Genomic DNA, 22,197 nt, shown 5'->3' with positions numbered 1-22,197 from the left:
TTTGGTGATAATATCATATTCATCAATAAAAAAATATGAATTTTATAAGTGTATATTTATTATTAAATTACATTAAATATTATTACATAATAATATTATGATATTTAATTATAATATGTCTAATTTAAAATACATTTAATATTAAAATTATGATACATTTAATTCAATTATATTAAATAATATAAAATAAATGATGATATATGCATAGTTGTGATATTTAACAATAATGTTTATAATTTGAAAACATACTTTATGCATTATCATTTAATTTGGATGTATTTAATGACATCAAAAGAAATAATGATAATTTGTATTATTTTATATATAATTATTATATAAAAGTTACAATCACAAAAAACAATTTATTTATAATAATTTTATTATGTTTAATTTATAATATATGTATATAATTTATAATATTTGTTTATATATATGGTTGATATATTTAATGCTAATAATATACATATCTACATATATACATAAAATGTGAACATTTTATCAAATGAAGCATGGTTAGTCGGCTGGTGTTGGTGAGGAAACATGAGCACGGTCAGGGGCGAATGGTGTGCAGGCGTGCAGCGCACGTTGGGCTGCCGAGCTGTGCTGGGTGGGGGGTGTGGGCTGGGCTGGGCCACTCTGCCTTCTGGTATAGTAATTCTGTGCAGAAGCTTGGTACTCCATTTCTTTCAAAAGCAGAAGCTTAACAAAGGCATGAAGCTCAAATATGTGTACTTAATGTTGAGGGACACCGCCCAGAAACTTCAGATGGGAAGAACTGAAGAAAACAAAGACCACTTTGATCTAGGTGTTTTGACACTGAGACTTCAGGTCCATGGTACAAGGACAAAAGAAGTTGAAATTAAGCAGATAATGGAAAGATCAACTGCAAAGCAGACCAAGAGACTTCTCTTAGGAAGTGAATTGAGTGGCCACTAGAAGGGATCACTGGCTGCAGGAACTTTCTTTGGAAGACCAAGAAGAAATTTCTGTGTGTGACTCATGAAGTCCTTGGACTGGCAGTCACAGGGATTTTCTTTCGAAGACCAAGATGAATAGGCTGTTTTTTCAAACAAATGCTACAACATCTTTCACCATTTTTACTATCATTCTTTTACCATTGAAGGACCATCTAGCTTAACTTTGCTTCCAGTTTAGCTACTAGCCTGCTTCTCCAAACCGGTTCTGTAAGCTGATTAAGGACCCTGAAAAATATCAGGCAACAAACGTGTTTGGACAACCTCCTATACCTGAGACTATTGGAATAGAGAGATAGAAGTATTTGAGGAACAAAATCCATTTAAGAAACTAGCATCAGCATCTGCCATACCTTAATTCTCACCCTGCTCTAGTTTCTGACATCGGTTCGGTTATGAGAAAACAAAATTATTCACAGTTAGAGTATAGCCCAGCCTTATAGCCCTATCATGTTTTTTAAATTTTCCTCCATGATCCTGAGACCAAACCATTTTGATCCTCTTCAAAATCTTCATCTTCTTTCTCAATGCAAACCATGTTTAGATATAGAATGTGAACTAGAGGCCTTACATTTCCATGGTGGACCCTCATGTGCATCTCACTCTTAGCATTATATTTAGCTCTGACCAGAGAAGAACAGTATAAATATAACTAGCATTTATTTTACTCTGATATGACTAACCACCAAAGAGGCATAGAACTGGTAGATATGGGTTAAGTATTCAACTCTATTTATCTTTACCACTGGACCTGTTTGTGTCATCAATTATCAAATTATTCTCCAATATTCTTTAGCATGCATGTTTTCTTACTCTTGAAGTCATTCCTGGATTTTTTTATTTTTATTTTTTTTTGGTTTTTACAAAGAAAATATTCAATATTTGCTTGGCTAATTCCTCAATTTTAATTCTCCAGTCTATTTGAATTCTCCAGTCTGAACTACATCCACAAATAAAACATTACATTTCCAGAAACCTCTTTGTCACACACCTGATAGACGATTCAATTGAAACAAGCTCTACTTTTGCACTTTGCTCCTCACTCTGATGATCTTCCGCTCCATCTGCACATCACAATGGCCAGACAGGGATGAATACAAACAGGTAAATATGCCATCATAGGCACTCAGGGAAAAAACAACATAAATCAGCACATAGCCAGAACATGAGAAATATGAAATGGAAGTATTAGTGCATTTTCTGAAGCTACAAAGTAGGCTTCAAATTTCAGGAGCTACAAGCCCTAATGGAGTTCTCAAACAAAATTTCTTGTATAAAAATAACAAGTTGAAAAAAATTATAAGTTGATTAAGTAAAGAGCTTAAGAAAATATACATTATAAATATAAAACAAGCTGCAACCATTTTCACTCATCCCTTTATTCTATGATAAATAGCCTAAACATGAAAAAGATGATGGAAGTTGAAAGTTTAGAGAAAAAAATTGTTCATCTATATTTTTTAAGTTTAGGATTAGAACATATATATAGGACTACTCTTGAGTACATGCAAAAGGAAAAAAAAATAAAAAGATACAATTGTGCAAACAATCACTACCCTAAAAACAGAAAAAAATAAAAACTAAATTAAAAACATTGACTCAGCTGATTTTGTTGTCTATATTACTCCACTAAATTAAATCACAACATCCCATTTACAACACTAAATCAAATCTCCCACATATTTTATGATTTTCCACACTCCCCCTCAAGTTGGTTTGAAGATGTTTAACATTTCTAACTTGTTTACTAGGAACTTCAAACGGCTGCTTGGGGAAGGCCTTTAGTTAGGATATCCGCTAGCTGTTTCGTTATAGGATCATATGATATACAGACTAGGCCCCCCTCAAGTTTTTCCTTAATGAAATGATGATACACTTCAACATGCTTAGTTCCATCATGTTGAACTGGATTGTGGGCTATGTTAATCGTTGCTTTATTGTCACGGTAGAATTTCATAGGTTTCTCATAAGGAATCCTCAATTCTTCTAATATCCTCTTCAACCAAATGAGTTCACAACTCCATGAGCAACAACTTGAAACTCAGCTTCTACACTACTTTGAGCAACAACATTTTGTTTCTTACTTCTCCAAGTTACGAAGTTCCCTCTAACAAAGGTGCAATAACCTGAAGTTGATCTTCTATCCTTGTTATCTCCTTCCCAATCAACATCAATATAGGCCTCAATCCGCATATGCCCCTTTTTCTCGAACAATAATCCTTTCTCTTAGCTTCCTTTCAAATACTTCAAAACTTGATACATAGCTTCAAAACATTCTTCAATAGGTGAGTGTATAAATTGGTTGACCATACTAACTACAAATGCTATATCAGGATGTGTATGTGATAAGTATATCAGTTTACCTACCAAATGTTGATAGCATCCTTTATCCACACTTGAGCTTAACTTCGTTTGCCCCAATTTCCTATTAAGGTCAATTGGGGCATTAGTTGGTTTACAACTCAACATTCTTGTTTCTTTGAGCAAGTCTAGAGTATATTTTCATTGAGAAACAAATATGCCACCTCGAGACCTTGCAACTTCCATACCAAGGAAGTATCTCAACTCACCAAAATCTTTAATTTCAAAATCTTTAGCAAGTTCCCCCTTTAATTTCTCCAATCCCATAATGTTATCTCTTGTTAAGATGATATCATATGCATGTACCATCAACATGACAATCTTATTGTCACCAGAATGTTTGTAGAACATAGTGTGATCGGCTTGACTTTGCATATACCCAAGATGTCGAATGGACTTTATGAAACGATCAAACCATGCTCTTAGGGATTACTTCAGCCCATAGAGAGATCTCTTCAATTTACAAACTTTTTTAGTTCCAAATGATTGCTCAAAACTAGGGGGTAAATCCATATACACTTCCTCCTCCAATTCTCTATTTAGAAAAGTATTCTTTACATCTAGCTGTTGTAGTGGTCAATTTAGATTGATTGCGATTGACAATAAGACTTAGATTATGTTCATCTTGGCAACTGGTGCAAACGTCTCTTGATAGTCAATACTATAGTTTATATAAAGCCCTTGGTTGTAACTTTATACATCTCCTTCAAACCGTCAGGCTTATACTTGATAGTAAATACCCACTTGCATCCTACTATTGTTTTCCCTTTTGGCAAACTTACCATATCCCATGATTTCTTCCATGACTGCTTCTCTCCACTTAGGAACAAAGGAACAACTAGAACATCCCATATATATTTTGGAATCTCCATAAAAGACATGTTAGTAGTAATAGCTCTAAAGGAATTAGACAACCTATGGTATGACACATATTTAGGAATAGGATGCACGGTACAAGATTTGGTTCCTTTCCTAAGGGTAATAAGGAATATCAAGGTCATTAGAAGCATTAGAATTTGTATTTGAAGAGAGAATAGGTAGAACTATACCTTCTTGGGTCCCTATGACTAGTTCTGACTCTTGGATAGTGGCAAGAGTATGACTTTTTGGATTGCCTTGATGATTTCTCCTTCTTGCCTTGAGATTTTGTCTATAGTGATTCTCCCTCTGTTAACAATTCTTCATTGTTTGGCATAATAGAACTCACTTAAGGAGTTGAACTTGAACCTAAGTTTTCTAATTCAATAGGACCCAAACAAAAAGAATGTGAAAGACTAGGACTCACATTGTCATCAAATGTTGGCAAGGGTAAAGACATTTCCCAAAAACAATCTTTCTCAACCACACTCCCCTTGAAGAGTGTTTTTGGTAAGGTAGGGTTAATTTTCAAAGAAGGTTACATCCATGCTAACAAAATTTTTCCTAGAGATAGGATCATAACACTTATACCCCTTTTGTCCCACAAAAGCACACTTTAGTGTACGAGGATCAAGCTTAGTTCTATGTTGTTTATGAATATAAACAAATGTCATACATCCAAAATTTTTTAGAGGAATTGATGAAAATATTTTTATATGAGGGCAAACCTTAGAAAAATGATTAAGAAGAGATTCAAAACCAAGAATTTTAGTCAACATTTTATTAATTAAATAAGAGGCCATGAGTACAACTTCTCCCCAAAAACTTTTAGGTACCTTTGATGTAAACATGATGGCTTTAGCAACCTCCATTAAGTGACAGTTTTTCCTCTTCGCAATCCCATTTCGATGTGGGGTATCAAAACAATTAGATTGATGTATGATCCCATTTTGAAGGAGATAATCTCCAAGAATAGAGTTAAAATATTCCTTTCCATTATCATTCCAAAGTACCTGAATTTGAGTTTGAAATAGTGCTTTTATCATAGCATGGTAAATTTTAAAAACCCTTTTTGCCTTTGATTTTTCCTTCAACAAATAAATCCAACAAACTCTAGTGTGGTTGTCTATGAAAGTAATAAACCGCCTAGTTTCGGTTACGATCACCACACGTGAGGGTCCCCAAATGTCACTATGTATCAAGGAAAAAGGTCTAGATTCTTCATAAGGTCATGTAAGAAAGTAGACACAATGATGTTTAGATAGTTGGCAAACCTCACATTGAAACATTAAAGGATTTTTATTCTTAAACCAAGATGGAGACAATTGTTTTAAATATGAACAACTAGGATGACCTAACCTATGGTGCCATGACATTATTTGATGTCCAACAGAGAAAGAAAAACATCATTACTCGCAACTTGAGCTTATCTACTCTTGATAGGATCCTCAACAAGGTAATAGAGTTCATCAATCTCCTTAGCACTACCAATTGTCTTCCCCGATAGGTCTTGAAATTCACAATAAGATGGGAAAAGTTTAGCAACACAATTCATGTCCCTTGGTAGTTTACTAATGGAAAGAAGATTGCATGAAAGATTGAGGACATGAAGAACGGATTCTAAGGTCAAAATTTTTGAAATAGGGGTTGAACCCTTCCCTACAAAGAATGAAAATGATCCATCCGCAATTTTGATTTTCTGGTTACCTGGACAAGGAGAATACGTCGAAAACAGATTTCACAAGCTTCTCATATGATCAAAAGCACCAGAATTTATGATCCGTAGTGTAAAATTTTCAGAATGAACACTTAAAGCACTAAGAGATCTACTTGTTCGCGCTAAAGAACAGGATAATAAAGAGTTAGAAGATGGAGATTGATTGAATAACCAATACAGGTGTTTCAATTGCTCTTTATTGAATGGAGATGCTTCAGTTATGGTTTTTGGACTCTTGGTTGCAGTCTGCCTGCCTTGGCCATTTCTCCTATGAAATCTACCACTGTTTTTCAAATTTTGTGGCTTCCCATGTAGCTTCCAACAGGTGTCTCTAGTTTGTCATTGTTTATTACAATCATCACACCATATCTTCCCTTTACCCCCTGCTTTCTTTGAGATCCCTTGACCACCAGCATTGGCAGTAGCATTGGCAGCAACCTTAGCAGCTTCAGTGGCAACAAGTGCTGAGTTCTCATAAATGGTTGAATAAGAGCCTCCTATCATGACTGATCTGTGACTTTCTTCCCTTTGAACCTCAACAAACACCTCTCGGATAGAGTGTAAGGGCTCTTTGCCAAGGATTTGTCCACGGACTTCACCTAATTCTTTATTCAGCCCAACAAGGAACTCAAACACTTGTTCCTTCTCCATCATCTTCTTAAAACAGGCACTATCTACGGAACATGCCCATTCAAAACCATAAAATAGGTCCAATTCTTACCAAAGACCTTTCAAGATGTTGTAATATTTAGTTACACCTTGGTTTCCTTGCTTTATCTTATGGATCTTTGATTTCAAGTCACAGATTTATGCTGAATTCTCAGGATCAGAGTAAGTTTCCATAACCGCTTCCTAGAGCTCTTTTATTGTTGGTAAAAACACGCAAGTCTGACCTATCTCCAGCTCCATAGAATTCAATAACTAGGCCATGATCAGGGAGCTTTCTGAGTCCCATGTTTGAAAACCTGGATCATCCTCTTTTGGGGCCTTTGTTGCACCGGTCGGATATCCTAGTTTCCCTTTCCCACGAAGAAACAATTTAATGGACTGAAACCATCTAAGAAAATTCAGTCCATGTAGTTTATGAGTGGTGATGTGCAGTGAAGGATTATTACCGGTGTCATGAGGTGAGACTTGAAATAGAGGCATTGATACCTGCTGTGAAGAATCTCCAAAATTCTCCTCCTTGCTGATTCCTAACATCAAATCCTCCTACCAACATCCTAATAGTTCTATGAAAAAAAATCTAGTACTTGAAACTCCTACCAGTAGCCTAGTAGTTCTAGAAAATAATAATAATAATAATGGTACTTAAAAACCAGAAATGAATGTATCACTTCCAGTAGGAAACTGGCTCTGATACCATAAAAGTTTAGATAAAAAAATTGTTCCTCTATATCTCTGAAGTTTAGGATTACAACATATATATAGAACTAATCTTGAATACATGCAAAAGGAAAAAAAAATATATATATATATATAGTTGTGCAAATAATCACTACCCTGAAAACAGAAAAAATAAAAAATAAAAACTAAATTAGAAACGTTGACTTAGTTGGTTCTATCCCCTAATTTACTCCACTAAATTAAATCACAACATCCCATTTACAATACTAAATCAAATCTGCCACATATTTTATGATTTTCCACTCTTATAGCACCAAATCAGATCTCCCACATATTTTATGATTGTCCATGGAAGTGTTCAAATTTAGATGTAAAAGAAACAAAGTATGGAATAACCATAGGATATTTCTCAAGACATGAACCAAAGGAAGCTCAGAACACTGCTTGCATGGACTTTGAAAATACCACAATTGCATGCTTTTCATGAAAGCTCATACTTCCATAAAGATACCTGGGGAAAAAAAAAAAAATCTTTCCATTCAAGAAAATTGGAAAACAATGTGAAGAGACAAACAAGATAACAAATAGAAAAAAAAATGGAGAATTAAATAAAAGCAATAATTATAATGTTTTTCAATTAAAAAAAAAACAATTGCACATACATGAAAATACTATATTGGCTGGGCGCACCAGACTCCTACTTGAATCTGAACATAGATGCAGATTTTCTAGTTGGGAGTCACCCCAACACAGCAGAAGACAAAAGGCCATGTAGGGATAAAATTGCAATTATAGATTCTCAAAAGAAAACTTCCTCCACCCAGACCATTTTTAACCATTCAACTTGATCATATTTGCTACTGTTGCAAGGATGCCTTAAAAGTAAGGTTTAGATTCTCAACACTTGCAACAAATGTGCTTGATCTAATGGAGAAACTTATTTGGGTGCTATCTCACAACACTTTTAGGTGATGCTTGGATAAATTTCCTATTTTTTGTTTTTAAAAATAGAAAGTACCATACAAAATGTAGGAATTCTTATACAAAGAGTAGCTACATGCCTTGTGCACTTGAAAACGATTTTTAAAAATTTTAGAACTTAAAAGAAGTAAAAAATTCTCAAACTTTTAAAATTTTGAAAAGAATTTGTAAAAATACAGGATAAATTTCTGATTTTTGTATAAGAGTTCTTATACTTTGTATAGGAATTTCTATTTTTAAAAATAAAAAATAGAAAATGTATTCAAATGCGACCTTAACTTTTTCTTTTTCAAATTTCTGTTTCTTAATAATTATTATTGTTATTAGTTTTGAACTGGTTTTGTAATATTTCATATAAACATACTAGAGCCACATGCTAAAATATTCCTACTCCGTGGAAGGTACTGGTGTAGCTGTTTTTCTCAAAGGAAGTTTGTTCAATAGGTATGATCTGGGGAATCCACCCTTTCCAGGATATAGAAACTTGGAATGGACTTGTTGATACTTGGTAGCAATTTCTTGTAAAAATTAATTGTAGGACTCTGTATTACTGTACTCCAATATCACACATGTAAACAAAGAACCCTAAAAGAATCAAAACTAGATGTTTTTAAGATTCTTTTTAATTTATTTTAATAGGATTTTAATGCATCTAGATTTTATGTTTAAATATTTTATGAAAAATTTGTATTAGAACTTTAAAATCTTTATGTAGGTTAGCGTCCATTATAGAGGGTAATCTTGGAAATATATTGTGCTATTGGATCCTTTTTTTTTAAGCTATATTGTGATATTGGATGCTTAATATACAGGTGTTCGGCTAGTAGCCTTTCTAGTCTGTTTTTCTTGTAGTCTCTCTTATTCCTCAAAAAGGAAATAGTCTTCTTTAATCTTTTGAAGAGTCTCACTCTCTATGAGTTACATGAGATTTAATGATCGTACTATCAATGCTTTTTCACAAGAACGCCAAAAGATCCCCATGATGGATAACATAATAGGTTGCTAGATGAACCAGATGATTTTAAGTTAAACTAACTCACTACAGTAAAAATTCTTTTAAAATTTATAGACAATCAGTAAAGGAAAGAGCAATACATAAAGAGACGCTCAACATTAGTATGCCGACACTTCATACCTTTGAATAAACTTCTTCCCTAGGTACAAATATTAATTTTAACGGCAACTAAAACCAGTAAACAACTTATCAAAAGACAACCTAATAAATCACCCAAATGGAAGTTCCCATCCCTGACATGTGCACTATAAGTAACCCCAATTCTAATGCTATTTAATAGGAACACTACTTTGTTTTTTTGTCTGGTTTCCTCTCTCTCTCTCTCTACTTAAGGAGGTCAAAGAAAAAAAATTAATGATACATCTAAATAATAAAAGGAAGAAAAGGATGAAAATGAAGAAACATTCCAGACACCAACTTAACAATATCTTGAAAATCCAAGAAGACATGAATTGGTATTGTGTAATACCTGAGCAAAGGCCTCCAACTTGCTTTGGGTCTTAGTAAATTCATTCATCATCCAAGCTAAGTATTGACAGAAACTAAAAAACAAACAAATAAATAAGGAGTTAAATATATTTCAGATGTATGGGAAAACAAATGAATAAAAGACCTATTGTCATAAACTAAGAGAAACAAATATTTAGAGTGCGTTTGGCAGTGATTCTAGGAAGTCTTTCTACCATTTCTAATACTTGAAAATTTTTATTTTTCAAGTATTAGAAAGATTAGAAACACTTCTTAAAATCACTATTAAACGCACTCTTAGTTCAATAAAGAACTGAATATCTTCATTATTGCAATGGAAAGGAGACAAGTAAAAGAAAAATTGAAAGAAAAAGAGGGGAAAAAAACTTATGAGCTTGAAAGGAACCCATCTATTATGCTTGAAAAGGACATATACAGAGCCATACAAAAATGATTTTCAATCTTCATCCACATTGATGCCTGAAACCATAGCTACATTAACCAAGTAGTGTTTCCTAAGACACTAAAACTGCACCTTGTGAACACAATTATCCTTGGTGAACTATTAATTAATAAAGCTAAAACCATTTTAGTTTCATCTAAAATGGCATTTCATGAATGCGGTTTTAGGCCTGCCAGCAATAAAGAATAAAAATAAAAGAAAGGCGCAGAGACACGGAATTGGACATGGCAAGAATTAATTAGTAAGGTAGAAAACAAAATTAAAAAAGCTTGCAATCCCTGGAAATAGTCTATTACAGCTCATGTATTATTTGTTAATTAATGTGTGATTTAAGATCTCAAAATTATTTTCCCTTCATTATTTAAGAGAATCCCATTTTCTCCCAAAACATTAATTCTAAAAGCCTCAAAACAATGACTAGGTAGCAATTTGTTCTATCTGCTTTAGGATTGAAAATACAATTTTGATATTTATCAAATTAACTTGACATTTTAGTTATTATAATCCAAATTAATGGTACAGGAAGAAGAAGAAGACTCAAGCAGGTTTATTAATTCTCAAAGAGTTGTTTTCTAATTTTCTTAACTAGTGACAGCTTTTGTAATGAGCTAGCATTGAGGGCTAATCCAAAGTTTAAAATGAGAAACAAAAGGGAAAGACGAAAGAAAAATAAATTAATGAGATTTTCATATCATATAGTTCATATATAATAGTAATCAAACTGATGAGCAGTCTAGCATGAGAGAAAGACTTCCGTACTTATCCTTGTGCTTCTGATCACAAGCCAGAATGAGATTGGCACAAGCAATTTTCATGTGCTCAGCACCAATTCTGTAACACAATATACAAAAAAAATTAAAAAAATCAATCCCTAATCAGAAAATGATGATTGAGGATGGGATTAAACTCCCATCTGAACCCTGGTGCTGTATACTACAAGGCCAAGTTGGCATTAGCATTCACTGTAACTTACAGAATGCTTCTAATGGGCAAGAAAAAAAGACTTCACTATCTGACTGATTATCATGTCCAACAGATGAAAATATTGGATATGCAACTCATGGAAAGACTAAGTTAAGACAATCCAATGACCCACCATCACATCATTCACAACTTAAAAGAGGGTACAATTTTCTGACACCATGCAATCCATATAAACAATTACCAGATTACTATGATTTCAATGATATAGAAAATGAGAAGAAGTCCCTGCCTGTTAAAATGGACTGATGATGATCATAAATCAGTGCTTTTAAAGATGAATGCTTTAGGTGAGGCATCTTACTCCCTGCCCTGAGATATTAGGCAAAAGGTTTAAGATTTAAGCCTTTTGATTATTTTAGTGGTATATAGTTTTTTAAAAATAAAAATAAAAAATCATGGTAGCACTAAAGAACATAGAAAAAAAAATATCAATATTCCATTACTTGTTATTTTATATGAAGATTGTATGTATAAAATAAATAGATACATAAATAAGCAAAAATACTATTTGACCAAGTAGCAAGATAAACAATAATATACACAAGAAACAAGAGCAAAGATCAGGAAAAGGGAAAACATGGTTTCACCAATATGAAAGTTTTAAGTAGAAAATTTGATCATCTGAAGCATGAAATATATAAGCTTGACAAGACTCCCATTCAAGCCTTTAAAATTACCATGCTTTCGGGTGAACCTGACAGGAACTTATTAGAACTTTAATTGCCCCTAATGCTAGAACTTAAGGGGTAGCTCAATCCTAGCACAAATGCAACAAATACCATGAGCTACATGATTGTGCCTTTGAGAACTCATAAAAAGTCTTTGGGCATATGAGAGACTTCATAGTTCATGATCCAGAAAAGGAGTGATATAAATAACTGAGAAAATCCAGGGAGCAGGGCAGAAACTATGCAGGTGTAATATGGTCTTAGTTTTAGAAAGTAGGCAAAAATGGTAAAAGAAACCAGAATATGAAATATATTTTTATATAATTATTAGACAACTAATTTTCCTAAAAGCTTAAGCCTATAGGATTTGGGCTACAATGTATATCATGCACTCCAACACCCTCCCTCACATGGGACCCCATACCTGCACATCGAGAGACACACATGTCCTTAAATAAACAAACCACAAAGAGTCTCCCTTGGGCTTAATAAATTGTAGAAATAAGCATGCGGTAGACTTCAAACATGACCTCCCAATAAACGAAGCTTTTTAGAGGATTTGGGTCGACAATTTATATCATGCACTCCCAACAATAATAAAACGTGTCTGCAATTACTTTCATTCAGAAGAACAGGTAACAAAAAAAGGTCTATAACCAAATATTATCTGTATAAACATCCACTTACTTGATCCAACAATGCCATTCTGATGGATTAGAGAACTAAAAATGGAAAAGCCTAATGAAAGTGGAAAAGGAAGGACCACAAAGATGCTACTGATTTTTTTCCCTTCTTGATTGGCTAATAGAAACTAGAGAAGGCCCACATGGCCTTAGTCTTAAAGAGATCAAGGCACCCAGCTAGCTAGCATTTTATACCCAGCATGCATTCATTGTGCCGACTTGTGTTAAATAGGAAAACTCTTAAAAAATGTTTCCATATTTTCTTTCATTCTTATTCAGCTATTTGACAATTGCCCCATAAATGGAAGCAATCTTACTGCAAGCTTTTTTCCTCTATCTTGCAAATCTCCACAGCCAATTTAGAGAAGTCTACATCAGGAAGATCTCTGCAAAAATAAGAAAATATCAGAGACAGCCCAAATATAAACTTGATCCTACCTAAAAATCCATTTAATTGAGTTTCAGAGTTTGAAGGTACATGTAGCTTTTCAAATTCGATAAGATCCTTTCTACATCAAGGATGTACGTATCAATCAACCTTACAACAGCATCTGGTTGCTCTTCGCTTTTCAAAGCTTGAATTTGACAGAATTGATCATTTACTATCCCCTGCAGGGAAAGTCACAAAGGCATTATCATTAACCATATCTTCCATAATCTTACTAAAAGAAAACAGCAAAACACAATTAAACATGAGCATCTATTCATTATTAAAGGTTAATATTCAACCTTTCAATAGGGGAAAATACATAAATAAGATAAAATACAATCAATCATTCTTACTAGAATTACAAAAACAAGAGCAAATATAATTCCAATTTCCAAAAGCCCCTAAGATCACTTCAACACACAACAAAAGATTCTAGAGAACAACCATAAAGGTAGAGTAAATAAAACCTTATTAAACAAGGTCTCATACAACAAAATAAAACACTAGTTGACACAAAGTCATTACCTCATCAAACAACGATTTTGTATATTTTTCAAGCAGCTCATTAAGAATAATCAAAGCCATTTCTAATATAAAGCAAGAACAAGAACTACTAAGCAACAAAAGCTTGAAGATAGTTTTAAGTTAAGAAGAAAACTCCTCTATAGACTTGCAGACTTCAATAAGGGGTTCAAAGGTAGAATAAGTAGCACACAAGAAAGTGGGCCTGTCTCCAACAAGTCTAAATTAATCCTTAGAATTTCCAAATCAACATCCATCTCATTAATGATAAGAACAAACAAAATGTTAAAAGCTCTTGCACATTTGTCTATTTATTTAATAAATATGAGGCCTTTGCAAACCCCTTTAACATTATGTGGCTTTTATGGATAAAACAAGTAGAGCATACAAGAAATGTGTGTGTGTCTCCAGCAAGTCTAATTAATGAAATTAACCCTTACAATTTCCATATTAACATCCATCTCATTAATGATAAGAGCCAAAATTAAAACATTAATGACAAGAACAAACAAATTAAAAAAAAAAAAAAAAAAAAAAAAGAGGAAAAAAAAGGCCTTTCCATCTTTTTGTTTTTTGGTACATTTATTTGTTTATTAATTTATCTAAGGTCCTTATCAAACCCTCTAATAATAAATCTGGTTTTTTTAATCCATAAATGTCAAGAATGCTGCTGCATGAAAACAGCAATTGGTTGACAACACTAGCATATAGTTGGAACCAACCAATTGTAAATCACTACCATTACCTCCTTTACATTTCAAATAAATTCCAATTGCTGAAAAACCCCCTCTGATACCATGAAAATAATTTTCAGGACTGATGCAAAACAAAGAAAAAAACCCAAAAAAAAAAAAAAAACAAAACAAAACAAAACAAAAAAGGAAAAAAAAATCTATCATTTACAGCAATGCATAAGTTTTTGAATATTGAGCTTGGAAGCACTGGAGGCGGCATATTTATCTGCAGAAAAAGAAAACCTAAAGCAATACATACAAATAGGGCAAAGTAATAAAATACAGAAAAAGACAAGACAACCCTTATTTTAATTATAAATTGAAAGCCATTATTGTTTCTCATGTCTTTGATTATCATAACTTTCCTTTCTCCAAAAACAATAGCCCTATGTTTGGTTTTTGAAAAAATTGAGGGAAAATACAGGGGAAAGAAAATAGAGAGGAAAAATAAAAGGAAAGAAAAAGTGAAGGGAAATGATAAAGAGATTTAAAGTTAATAAATTATTTTTACATGCTTCTTCAAACTCATTTCACTTTTTTTTTTTCTTTTCTATATAAACATTAAATAATTTGAAAATGTATAAGTTTTGAATTAATTTTACCTATAAAAAAAACCATTTCTAACTAATTTTAATTATATTTGATTTTCTTTCATATTTTATATGGTAAACCGAGCATATGAAAATCATTTTTCTTTAAAAAAAATAAAAAATCCTTTCCTTAGTACTTTCTTGAAACCAAACATAGCATAAAAGTTTTTGAATTCCATACTTTCAGGAAAGCTTTGAATGACCTGAGTTTCCGCATGAGTTTAGCCCCATTCCATTGTGATGTTGAATTTTATTCCAAAGCTTCCTAATGATCTAACCAATATTCAAATATTGCTACCACAAAGATTCAAACCAAAATGGGGAGAGTATCCACTAATTGGCTTAGCCTCCATCAAAATGGTGCATGATTAGATATTGGCCTTGCCAAAACTTCCTAATAATGGTTGGAAACCTAGATTTCCACTCCAATAGTATCAGAAACTTATCCAGCATCTAACCAGCGTCATTTACGTATTTGACAAAGTAAAAGCCTCACTTGCAAGCGGAGGGTCAACCAACCTACAATCTCTAATTAGTTCATAGAAGGCTCTCATGCTTCTAGTAATTCTCAATCCTTCTGATTTTTCACTAAAAGACCTTATAACATTAAAACTCACTGGGGATATCTTACAACCACTCCAGGGGAGTTTTTGATACCCTGTATCCTTAAGGAACAGGAAGCCAAAAAGGTCCAACTGTGAAGACTTGTTTTGCATTTTCATTCCATAAAAGTAATTTTTGTTTCAAAAAGAAAGATTGGCAAATCCAAAAAAAAGAACATGAACAAAAGCAAAAAAGGAAAAAAGAATAAAAAAGGGGGGGAAAACATATAACATGCTACAAAATAGATATCTAGAATCTATCCTATCTCCTAAGGAATATATTATGACTGCCCACATTTATGTAGTGTCCAGTGAAAGCATGTTCCACCAAAGTACCACAGATAGATACTATACAACATCAGAGATGTAAAGTTAACTTCTATCTCAAACATGCAAAGTTAACTAGAGCCTACTTTCAGTCAGCCAAAAAATTAAGGAAAAGAAAAAATTGAAGCCTATCTCAATATTTCCATCTCTAGCATTGCCATTCAACAGAATGTTGAGGAAAAATAATTCAAGAATTTTTACTCTCCATCGTCATAATCATGTAGAAGTTTCATCATGTGGAGTGAAAAGGTTGAGAACAATAATAAATGGATAATAATAGAAAAAACTGGTTTCTAAAAGGATGTCTTTTGGTTTTCACCAAAAACAGACTAATCCATCGATACAAATATTCAAGTACAAACAAAGGACTAGATAACCCAAAATCTCAAAAAGAAAAATGCAGAATACAAAAGAAGTACATGGAATTGTCATATCATGGACCAACATATTTAGTCATTAGGCATTTACATGATTACCAGTAACATGGGAGAAACACTTCCTTACTTTTCTTTTTGTTTCAGATAACAAGCCTGGATGAGATCAATACAAGCAAGTTTCATATGATCAGCAACAAGACTCTGACACAAGGTACCTAAAATTCCAATGCATAATCAGCAGAGGTTGGGAGGAGAGATTCCATACTTCACCATTCAAAAAAGAATGTGATACACATTGATGATTATAAAAAATAAAAAGGAACACAGAAACTACTCAGGTTAATCATGAAATTAGTTTTAAAAAGTAGGCAAAAATGCTTAAAGAAATCAGTTATGAAAAAAATATATCAAAAAACAAAAAGTTTCTATTATGTTTAAAATTAAGAAAAAAGGGGGGAAAGGGGGGAAATTAAGAAGCACACATATATGCATTAAATAATTTATATAAGCACCCACTTACATAATACAGCAATTTCTTTCTGGTGGATTGTAGAATTAGAAAAAGACGAGCTTGACCAAAGTAGAGAAGGAAGATCCAAAAAAAATTAAATAATTAAATAAGGAGAATATATCTTTCATAATATACCTTTCAAGCATACATGTGGACTCACACTTCTTAACTATACAACCTCAAAAAAAAAAAAAAAAAATTATCTCCATTTTCTTCTCATATTATACATTAGCAACCCTGATTAAGGGCATTTTATGGTTAACTCACAATCAAACATTGCAATTTTACCACAATCTTTTCCCCTCTATTTTCCAGTCTCCATGGGCCATTTAGAGAAAATAATATGAAGAAAATCATTGTAGAAATACAGAAAATCTTGAAAATAACCAAAAAGTATTCCCAGCATTTTAACCAAATACCTTTAATTGGATCTCAAAGTTTGAAGGTATTTGTTGCTTTTCAAGTCTGATAAGATTACTTTTACATGAAGATGATACATATAAATCAACTTCACTTTCTAAACCTGCAACAACATCGAGTTCCTATACTTCAAACCTTGAATTTGAGAAAATTGATCATTTACAATCACCTACATGAAAACACAAGAGGGCGTACCATCAATCATGGATTCCCAAAAAAATGACATACATGTCATCAAAGCTCAAATCCAGATTAAACAACAAAAGGAAAAACATGATTGAAAGGAAACATCGCTTAAATAATAAAGATTAGTATTCAGTCTTTTTCAAGAATAAAAACCTAATCAATCTCATCGAACAGGTCAAAGTTATGGGAAAAAGATCCAATTGCAATTCAAATGTCAAAAGCCCATAAAATCAATTCAAAAACAAACAAAAACAAAATCCTATTAAATAGATAATATAGTAGAATTAAAGAGACCTTCATAAATAAGCTTCCCTAAAACAGGGAAAAAAAAATATTTAAGACAAATTTGTTATGCCATTGACAGTGATTTCAGATACCCCTGGAGCAGTTTTCAAAGAATAGCCAAATTTATTTTTCATATAAAAACAGGAACAAAAAGCTCATCCAATTTCAATTATTCTGAGTTTTTGTTGTTGTTTTATATAAGGAATGACTTTCACTGTTGTCAAAGAGCAACAAGAACATCTTAAACCATTGTTTGATGAGGTAGCAGATCTGTTCCAGGTTGTCTTTTTAATTTGTCTTATGAGATGTTGTTTGCTGAGTCTCTCTTTGACTCTACTTGTTGGTTGTTCTGTAAGACTGTTTACTTGTTTTCTTGTGTGCCAATAGGGACTTTATACAAATGGAGAAGTGTTTGACTTTACCTTGGTAGGTTTATCCTACTGCATATAATTGGTTTTTTTTTTTTTTTGTCTTATCCTTGTACTCTTTCTTTCATTTTTATCTTTTTACAAGATTAAAAATTAACTATTAAAATTAAAGAGATTTTCCAATTCAAGCATGTTTTGCATTTTTATGCTAGTTGGATTTAACCATTAATGATATGTGAGACATTTTATTGGATGAATATCATTTGAGGTAAATGCTTGTGAGGCTGTTTATGTCTTCATTTATTCATTTTTCCTTATAAGGAATTGTAACTAATGAATTCTTAAATCTAAGGTTTAAAAAATGTAAACAAACTTGCTGCTGTTGTAAAGTTGACTAGTGTGTATTGTCTTAAATATAAAAATACTCTTAAATTACAGTTTATACTCTTAAATTTGAAAATGTAGTTTAAGTAGATATTTTATTATATCATTGGGTGTTATGTACTTAGGTTGTTTCTGGCCTTTTCTTCTGGTACTTTACAGTGATCTTCCTCAATATTGACTTCTCTAAATTGGCTCCATAAGCTTATAAATGGGGAAGAAAAGGTTGGAATAATTTGACAATCTTTTTTATGAGGTTAACCATAAGATCACCTTGATGGGATTTATCTCATGTCTAATAATAATAAATAATAGATGAAGAATAAGTGAACACTTTTTCTGTGGTTCTCAAATTTAAAATATAAGCAAGCATAGATAGACTTATAAAGAACACATTGTGAGAAATTAGTTCAATGTTGCTCTAAAAGATAGGCATCTAAGTGTCTTTGATCAATTAGAGCTTAGGACTTGAAGTAAGGGCTCATCATTTGTAAGTTCCAAGGCACATAGGCATTTTTGGTAATTTTTATTATAACTTTTTTTTTTCTTGATTTTTAAAGTTAGGCATCCTCGAGTTATAATTTTGCAATCCATTACAATGGAAACATAGCTATAAATTTCTTGAATCTCTTTTGCTTTCTCATTTGGATATACCATTTCTAACATTCAAAGCACATGTAGATTTTCTTTAAATTTCGATTAGTATCCTGCTTTGTTTGTCATTGTCTAAAGTTATCCTACTTCCTTTTCTAGTTCTATAGAGCAAAACAATTGACAATATTTGTAAGATTTTGTTGAATCTATTCTTCTTTCTTGATTTTATAGGAAATGAATTGCTATTGGTGGGTCATATACCATCTGGTTATTCCTGTATTTTTCATTTGCTACTAATCATTGACCTTGCACCTAACCTTAAGAATAACTTTAATTTTTAATAGCACTAAAGTTTGTGGTACAAACACAAATAAATAAATAAAAATAAAATTAGAAGGCATGCACATTATACTTGTTTCTAAGGATGTATGTAATGAAATGATGAACCGCAAAATTTCATAGAACTAACATGAATGGGCCTAGGTCCCAAGAGGACCTATACTTAGAGCTCATTGAGGAGTGATAATGAGAGAGTTATAAGTGCTTCCTAATGCTTGGAACAACTTCCTTGTAAAAATTATGACCCTATTTGGTAACTGTTTTTTAAAATTGTTTTTGTTCTCTGTAACATAAAAACAAGAAAACATGTTTCACAATTAAAAAAGCAAAAATAGTTTTATGTTCTTAAAAACAGAAAATAAGGTATTTTTAGAGAACGCCTTGTAGTTGTCTTCAATTATTTTCACTTATTTTTTGAGGGTTGTTTTAAAAAATAATTACACAAATATGAAGAATAATTAAAAATAGAGCACTGCATATAAAAGCTCTTTTTAAAACATATTAAAAACATAGAAAAACAAGTTAATAACATTTTAGGTTCTCTAACAAACTTTTATTAACTTGTCAAAAATAGTTTTTCAGAATTGTTTCTAAAAATACTTCCCAAATAGAGCCTATGTTTTTGACAAATTTTTGAAAGTCGCTTTTAAAAACCTGGAGAATCACTTAAAGTAATTCTCGGAAACCCACTTGGTAGACGACTCTTCCAAAAATCAATTTTGAAAAACATTATAAACTAAAAGCACTTTAATCAAAGTCACTCCCATATGGGCTCTCAAAATAGACTCATCTATCATCTGCAATTCAGCAGATTAAATGCCAACATGGTAGGGAAGTGGATTCACACCAGTGCCAACGAAAGCCATCTCTTTGACCTTCTAGTTCTAAGATATCATTGCCTTTCCTCAATTTCCGGTTGGCGATGGTGCAATAATCAGGTTTTATGACCACTTTAAATGGGGAATCAACCACTTTCCTTAAAATACCCCGGAATCTATAGAAAGCCCTTTCTTGCACTGTTGAGAAGTCCATCCCCCATTAATTTTTCTCATGCTAATTTCATAAGGAACTACAATACTCTGCCCGCCAAGTTCTTTACTTGGGTGGTGGCCAAGAAAATGGTGAACATAGGCAATCTTTTACAAGGTACAAAACCATGGTAGAGAGTTATGTTTCCTGTATTGGGTGGCTTTGTTGGAGAAGGCCGGAATCTTTTAGGCCGAGAGTGAAGCTTACTTACTATAGAAATTAAGCATTTCAAGGCACATTTAGCACAACAAGATTAGAGAGGGGAAAGGCAGGGCATACCTGATCAGCCATAGGTTGAGGATGAAAATGTAACCCTGGAAAGCCATCCCTCTTTCCTTGACACATGAGAAATTAAAGAAATTGGGTTATTTTCACCAGTCCAAGATTCAAAATAGGATTTGAGGGCTTAGGAGGACATACCTCATCTGCCATAGCCTCAGGGATTGACGTGCAGCCATAACAGTTCATAGCTCCTCCACTGGAAGGATCATGGCGCAGTAAATGTAAACAAAATCAAATCAAGAAATATATACATATATAACATCCAAATGATCTCATTATTTAATGAATATGTTGAATCATATTTACATTATATACTTCTTATTTTTTTGGTTTTCAAAAAATAGAAACTTCCAATATAAAGTACAAAGTCTTCTACAAAAAATCTAGTATTACTTTGTAGTTTTAAAAATTAATTTAAAAAAATTTTAAATTTGAAGTGATAAAAATATTTTAATATCTTAATTTTTTTTTAAAAAAAATTATATTTTCAATAAGCTTATAAGGGTTCTTGTATTTTACATAGAAGTTAATACGTTCTCTATTTTTAAAAATAAAAAAAATAAAGTATATTTAAATTGATTCTTAGTTATTGTGTATATAAATTTTTATTTTTATTTTTAAAAATAGAAAATGATAGTAATTTGTATGTAAAATACGAAAATAATAACTTCAAAAAATAGTTTAATGGAAGTATTAAAAAATAGGAAAAGTGGGATTTAATTGACTAATATGAAAATATATAGAAAAAGGAATATCAAATTTTTTAAATTAGTATTCTCTTCATCCATTTAAAAATAATTTGAACTATATACACTTTTTAATGAATCATCTAAATGAAATATTATCAAATAAATCCTATTTAATCATAATTGCCAATTCAAATGGTAATAAGGTTATTTATTAAATAATAAATAATAAATTTAATAATATATAAGTATTTTAATTATAATTAATTTATTTAATATAAACAAATTAGGTATTTATATATTTATTTTTATACTATATATCAAAGTACAACTATATTGTAAAATATTTTATATCGAAAAAAAATCTTATAACAAATTTTATTCTCTATTATATTAAACAATTATTAATATTATATAATAAATACAAATCTATTATTGATTTATTTATTATCAAGAATAGAGCTTTATTTTTAACTTATTAATACTAGAATAAACTTCTTTATCTTTTTCTTCTTTTTTTTCAAATTCTTACTTTATAATGCTTCTAGAGAAAAAAAATTCCAATATAAAATAAAATAATAATAATACTAATAATAAAAATATTTACAAGGAATGAAAACATCTACATGAAGGATTCTAGTTATCAATTGATTTAGATAACATGACAAGTAAATGAATATTTTTTGGAATAATTTGATGATTCATAAAAAAAATGTATGTATTTCAAATTATTTTTAAATAGATAAAGATAATACTAATTTAAAAAATTTGAGGTTCCTTTTTCTATATATTTCCGACTTTTCCCTTAAAAAATTATTTACTACAAATTTTAGAAATTTTAAAACTAATTTTTTAAGATATAAGATAAATTCATACATTTTATATAAGAGTTTCTATATTTCATAAATGAGTTTCTACTATTTTCTATTTTCCATATATATATATTCAAACTAACACTAAATGACTACTCGTTAGATGATGATAACTTTTATGTAAAATGTAAGTATTTACCTTA

The 22,197-nt window shown here is 31.6% G+C and overlaps 1 protein-coding gene across 6 annotated transcripts; it reads right to left on the bottom strand.

The window, feature by feature from the left end:
* Nucleotides 1-443: 443 nt before the first annotated feature.
* LOC117915739 (histidine-containing phosphotransfer protein 3-like) lies at nt 444-20,693 on the bottom strand. 6 transcript variants are annotated; one of them, XM_034831410.1, is made up of 8 exons: nt 20,635-20,693; nt 20,494-20,544; nt 12,998-13,128; nt 12,837-12,905; nt 10,944-11,015; nt 9,723-9,795; nt 1,966-2,038; nt 444-1,202 (listed from the first exon to the last, which is right to left on the bottom strand). In XM_034831410.1, the coding sequence occupies exons 1-7, from the start codon at nt 20,680-20,682 to the stop codon at nt 1,994-1,996; spliced, it is 489 nt and encodes a 162-aa protein (XP_034687301.1). In that variant the 5' UTR covers nt 20,683-20,693; the 3' UTR covers nt 444-1,202; nt 1,966-1,993. The 6 variants fall into 6 exon arrangements, 5 of the variants coding, with proteins under 5 accessions (XP_034687301.1, XP_034687303.1, XP_034687300.1 ...); XR_004651439.1 differs by lacking the exon at nt 444-1,202 and adding an exon at nt 7,654-7,768 and having other exon boundaries at nt 1,856-2,038; XM_034831412.1 differs by lacking the exon at nt 444-1,202 and adding an exon at nt 7,723-7,768 and having other exon boundaries at nt 1,856-2,038.
* Nucleotides 20,694-22,197: the final 1,504 nt, after the last annotated feature.

Source organism: Vitis riparia, chromosome 6, assembly GCF_004353265.1.
Source record: "Vitis riparia cultivar Riparia Gloire de Montpellier isolate 1030 chromosome 6, EGFV_Vit.rip_1.0, whole genome shotgun sequence".
In the NCBI taxonomy this organism is placed as follows: domain Eukaryota; kingdom Viridiplantae; phylum Streptophyta; class Magnoliopsida; order Vitales; family Vitaceae; genus Vitis; species Vitis riparia.
The sequence above is the reverse complement of the archived record's forward strand: the minus strand, read 5'-3'. Positions and strand labels throughout refer to the sequence as shown.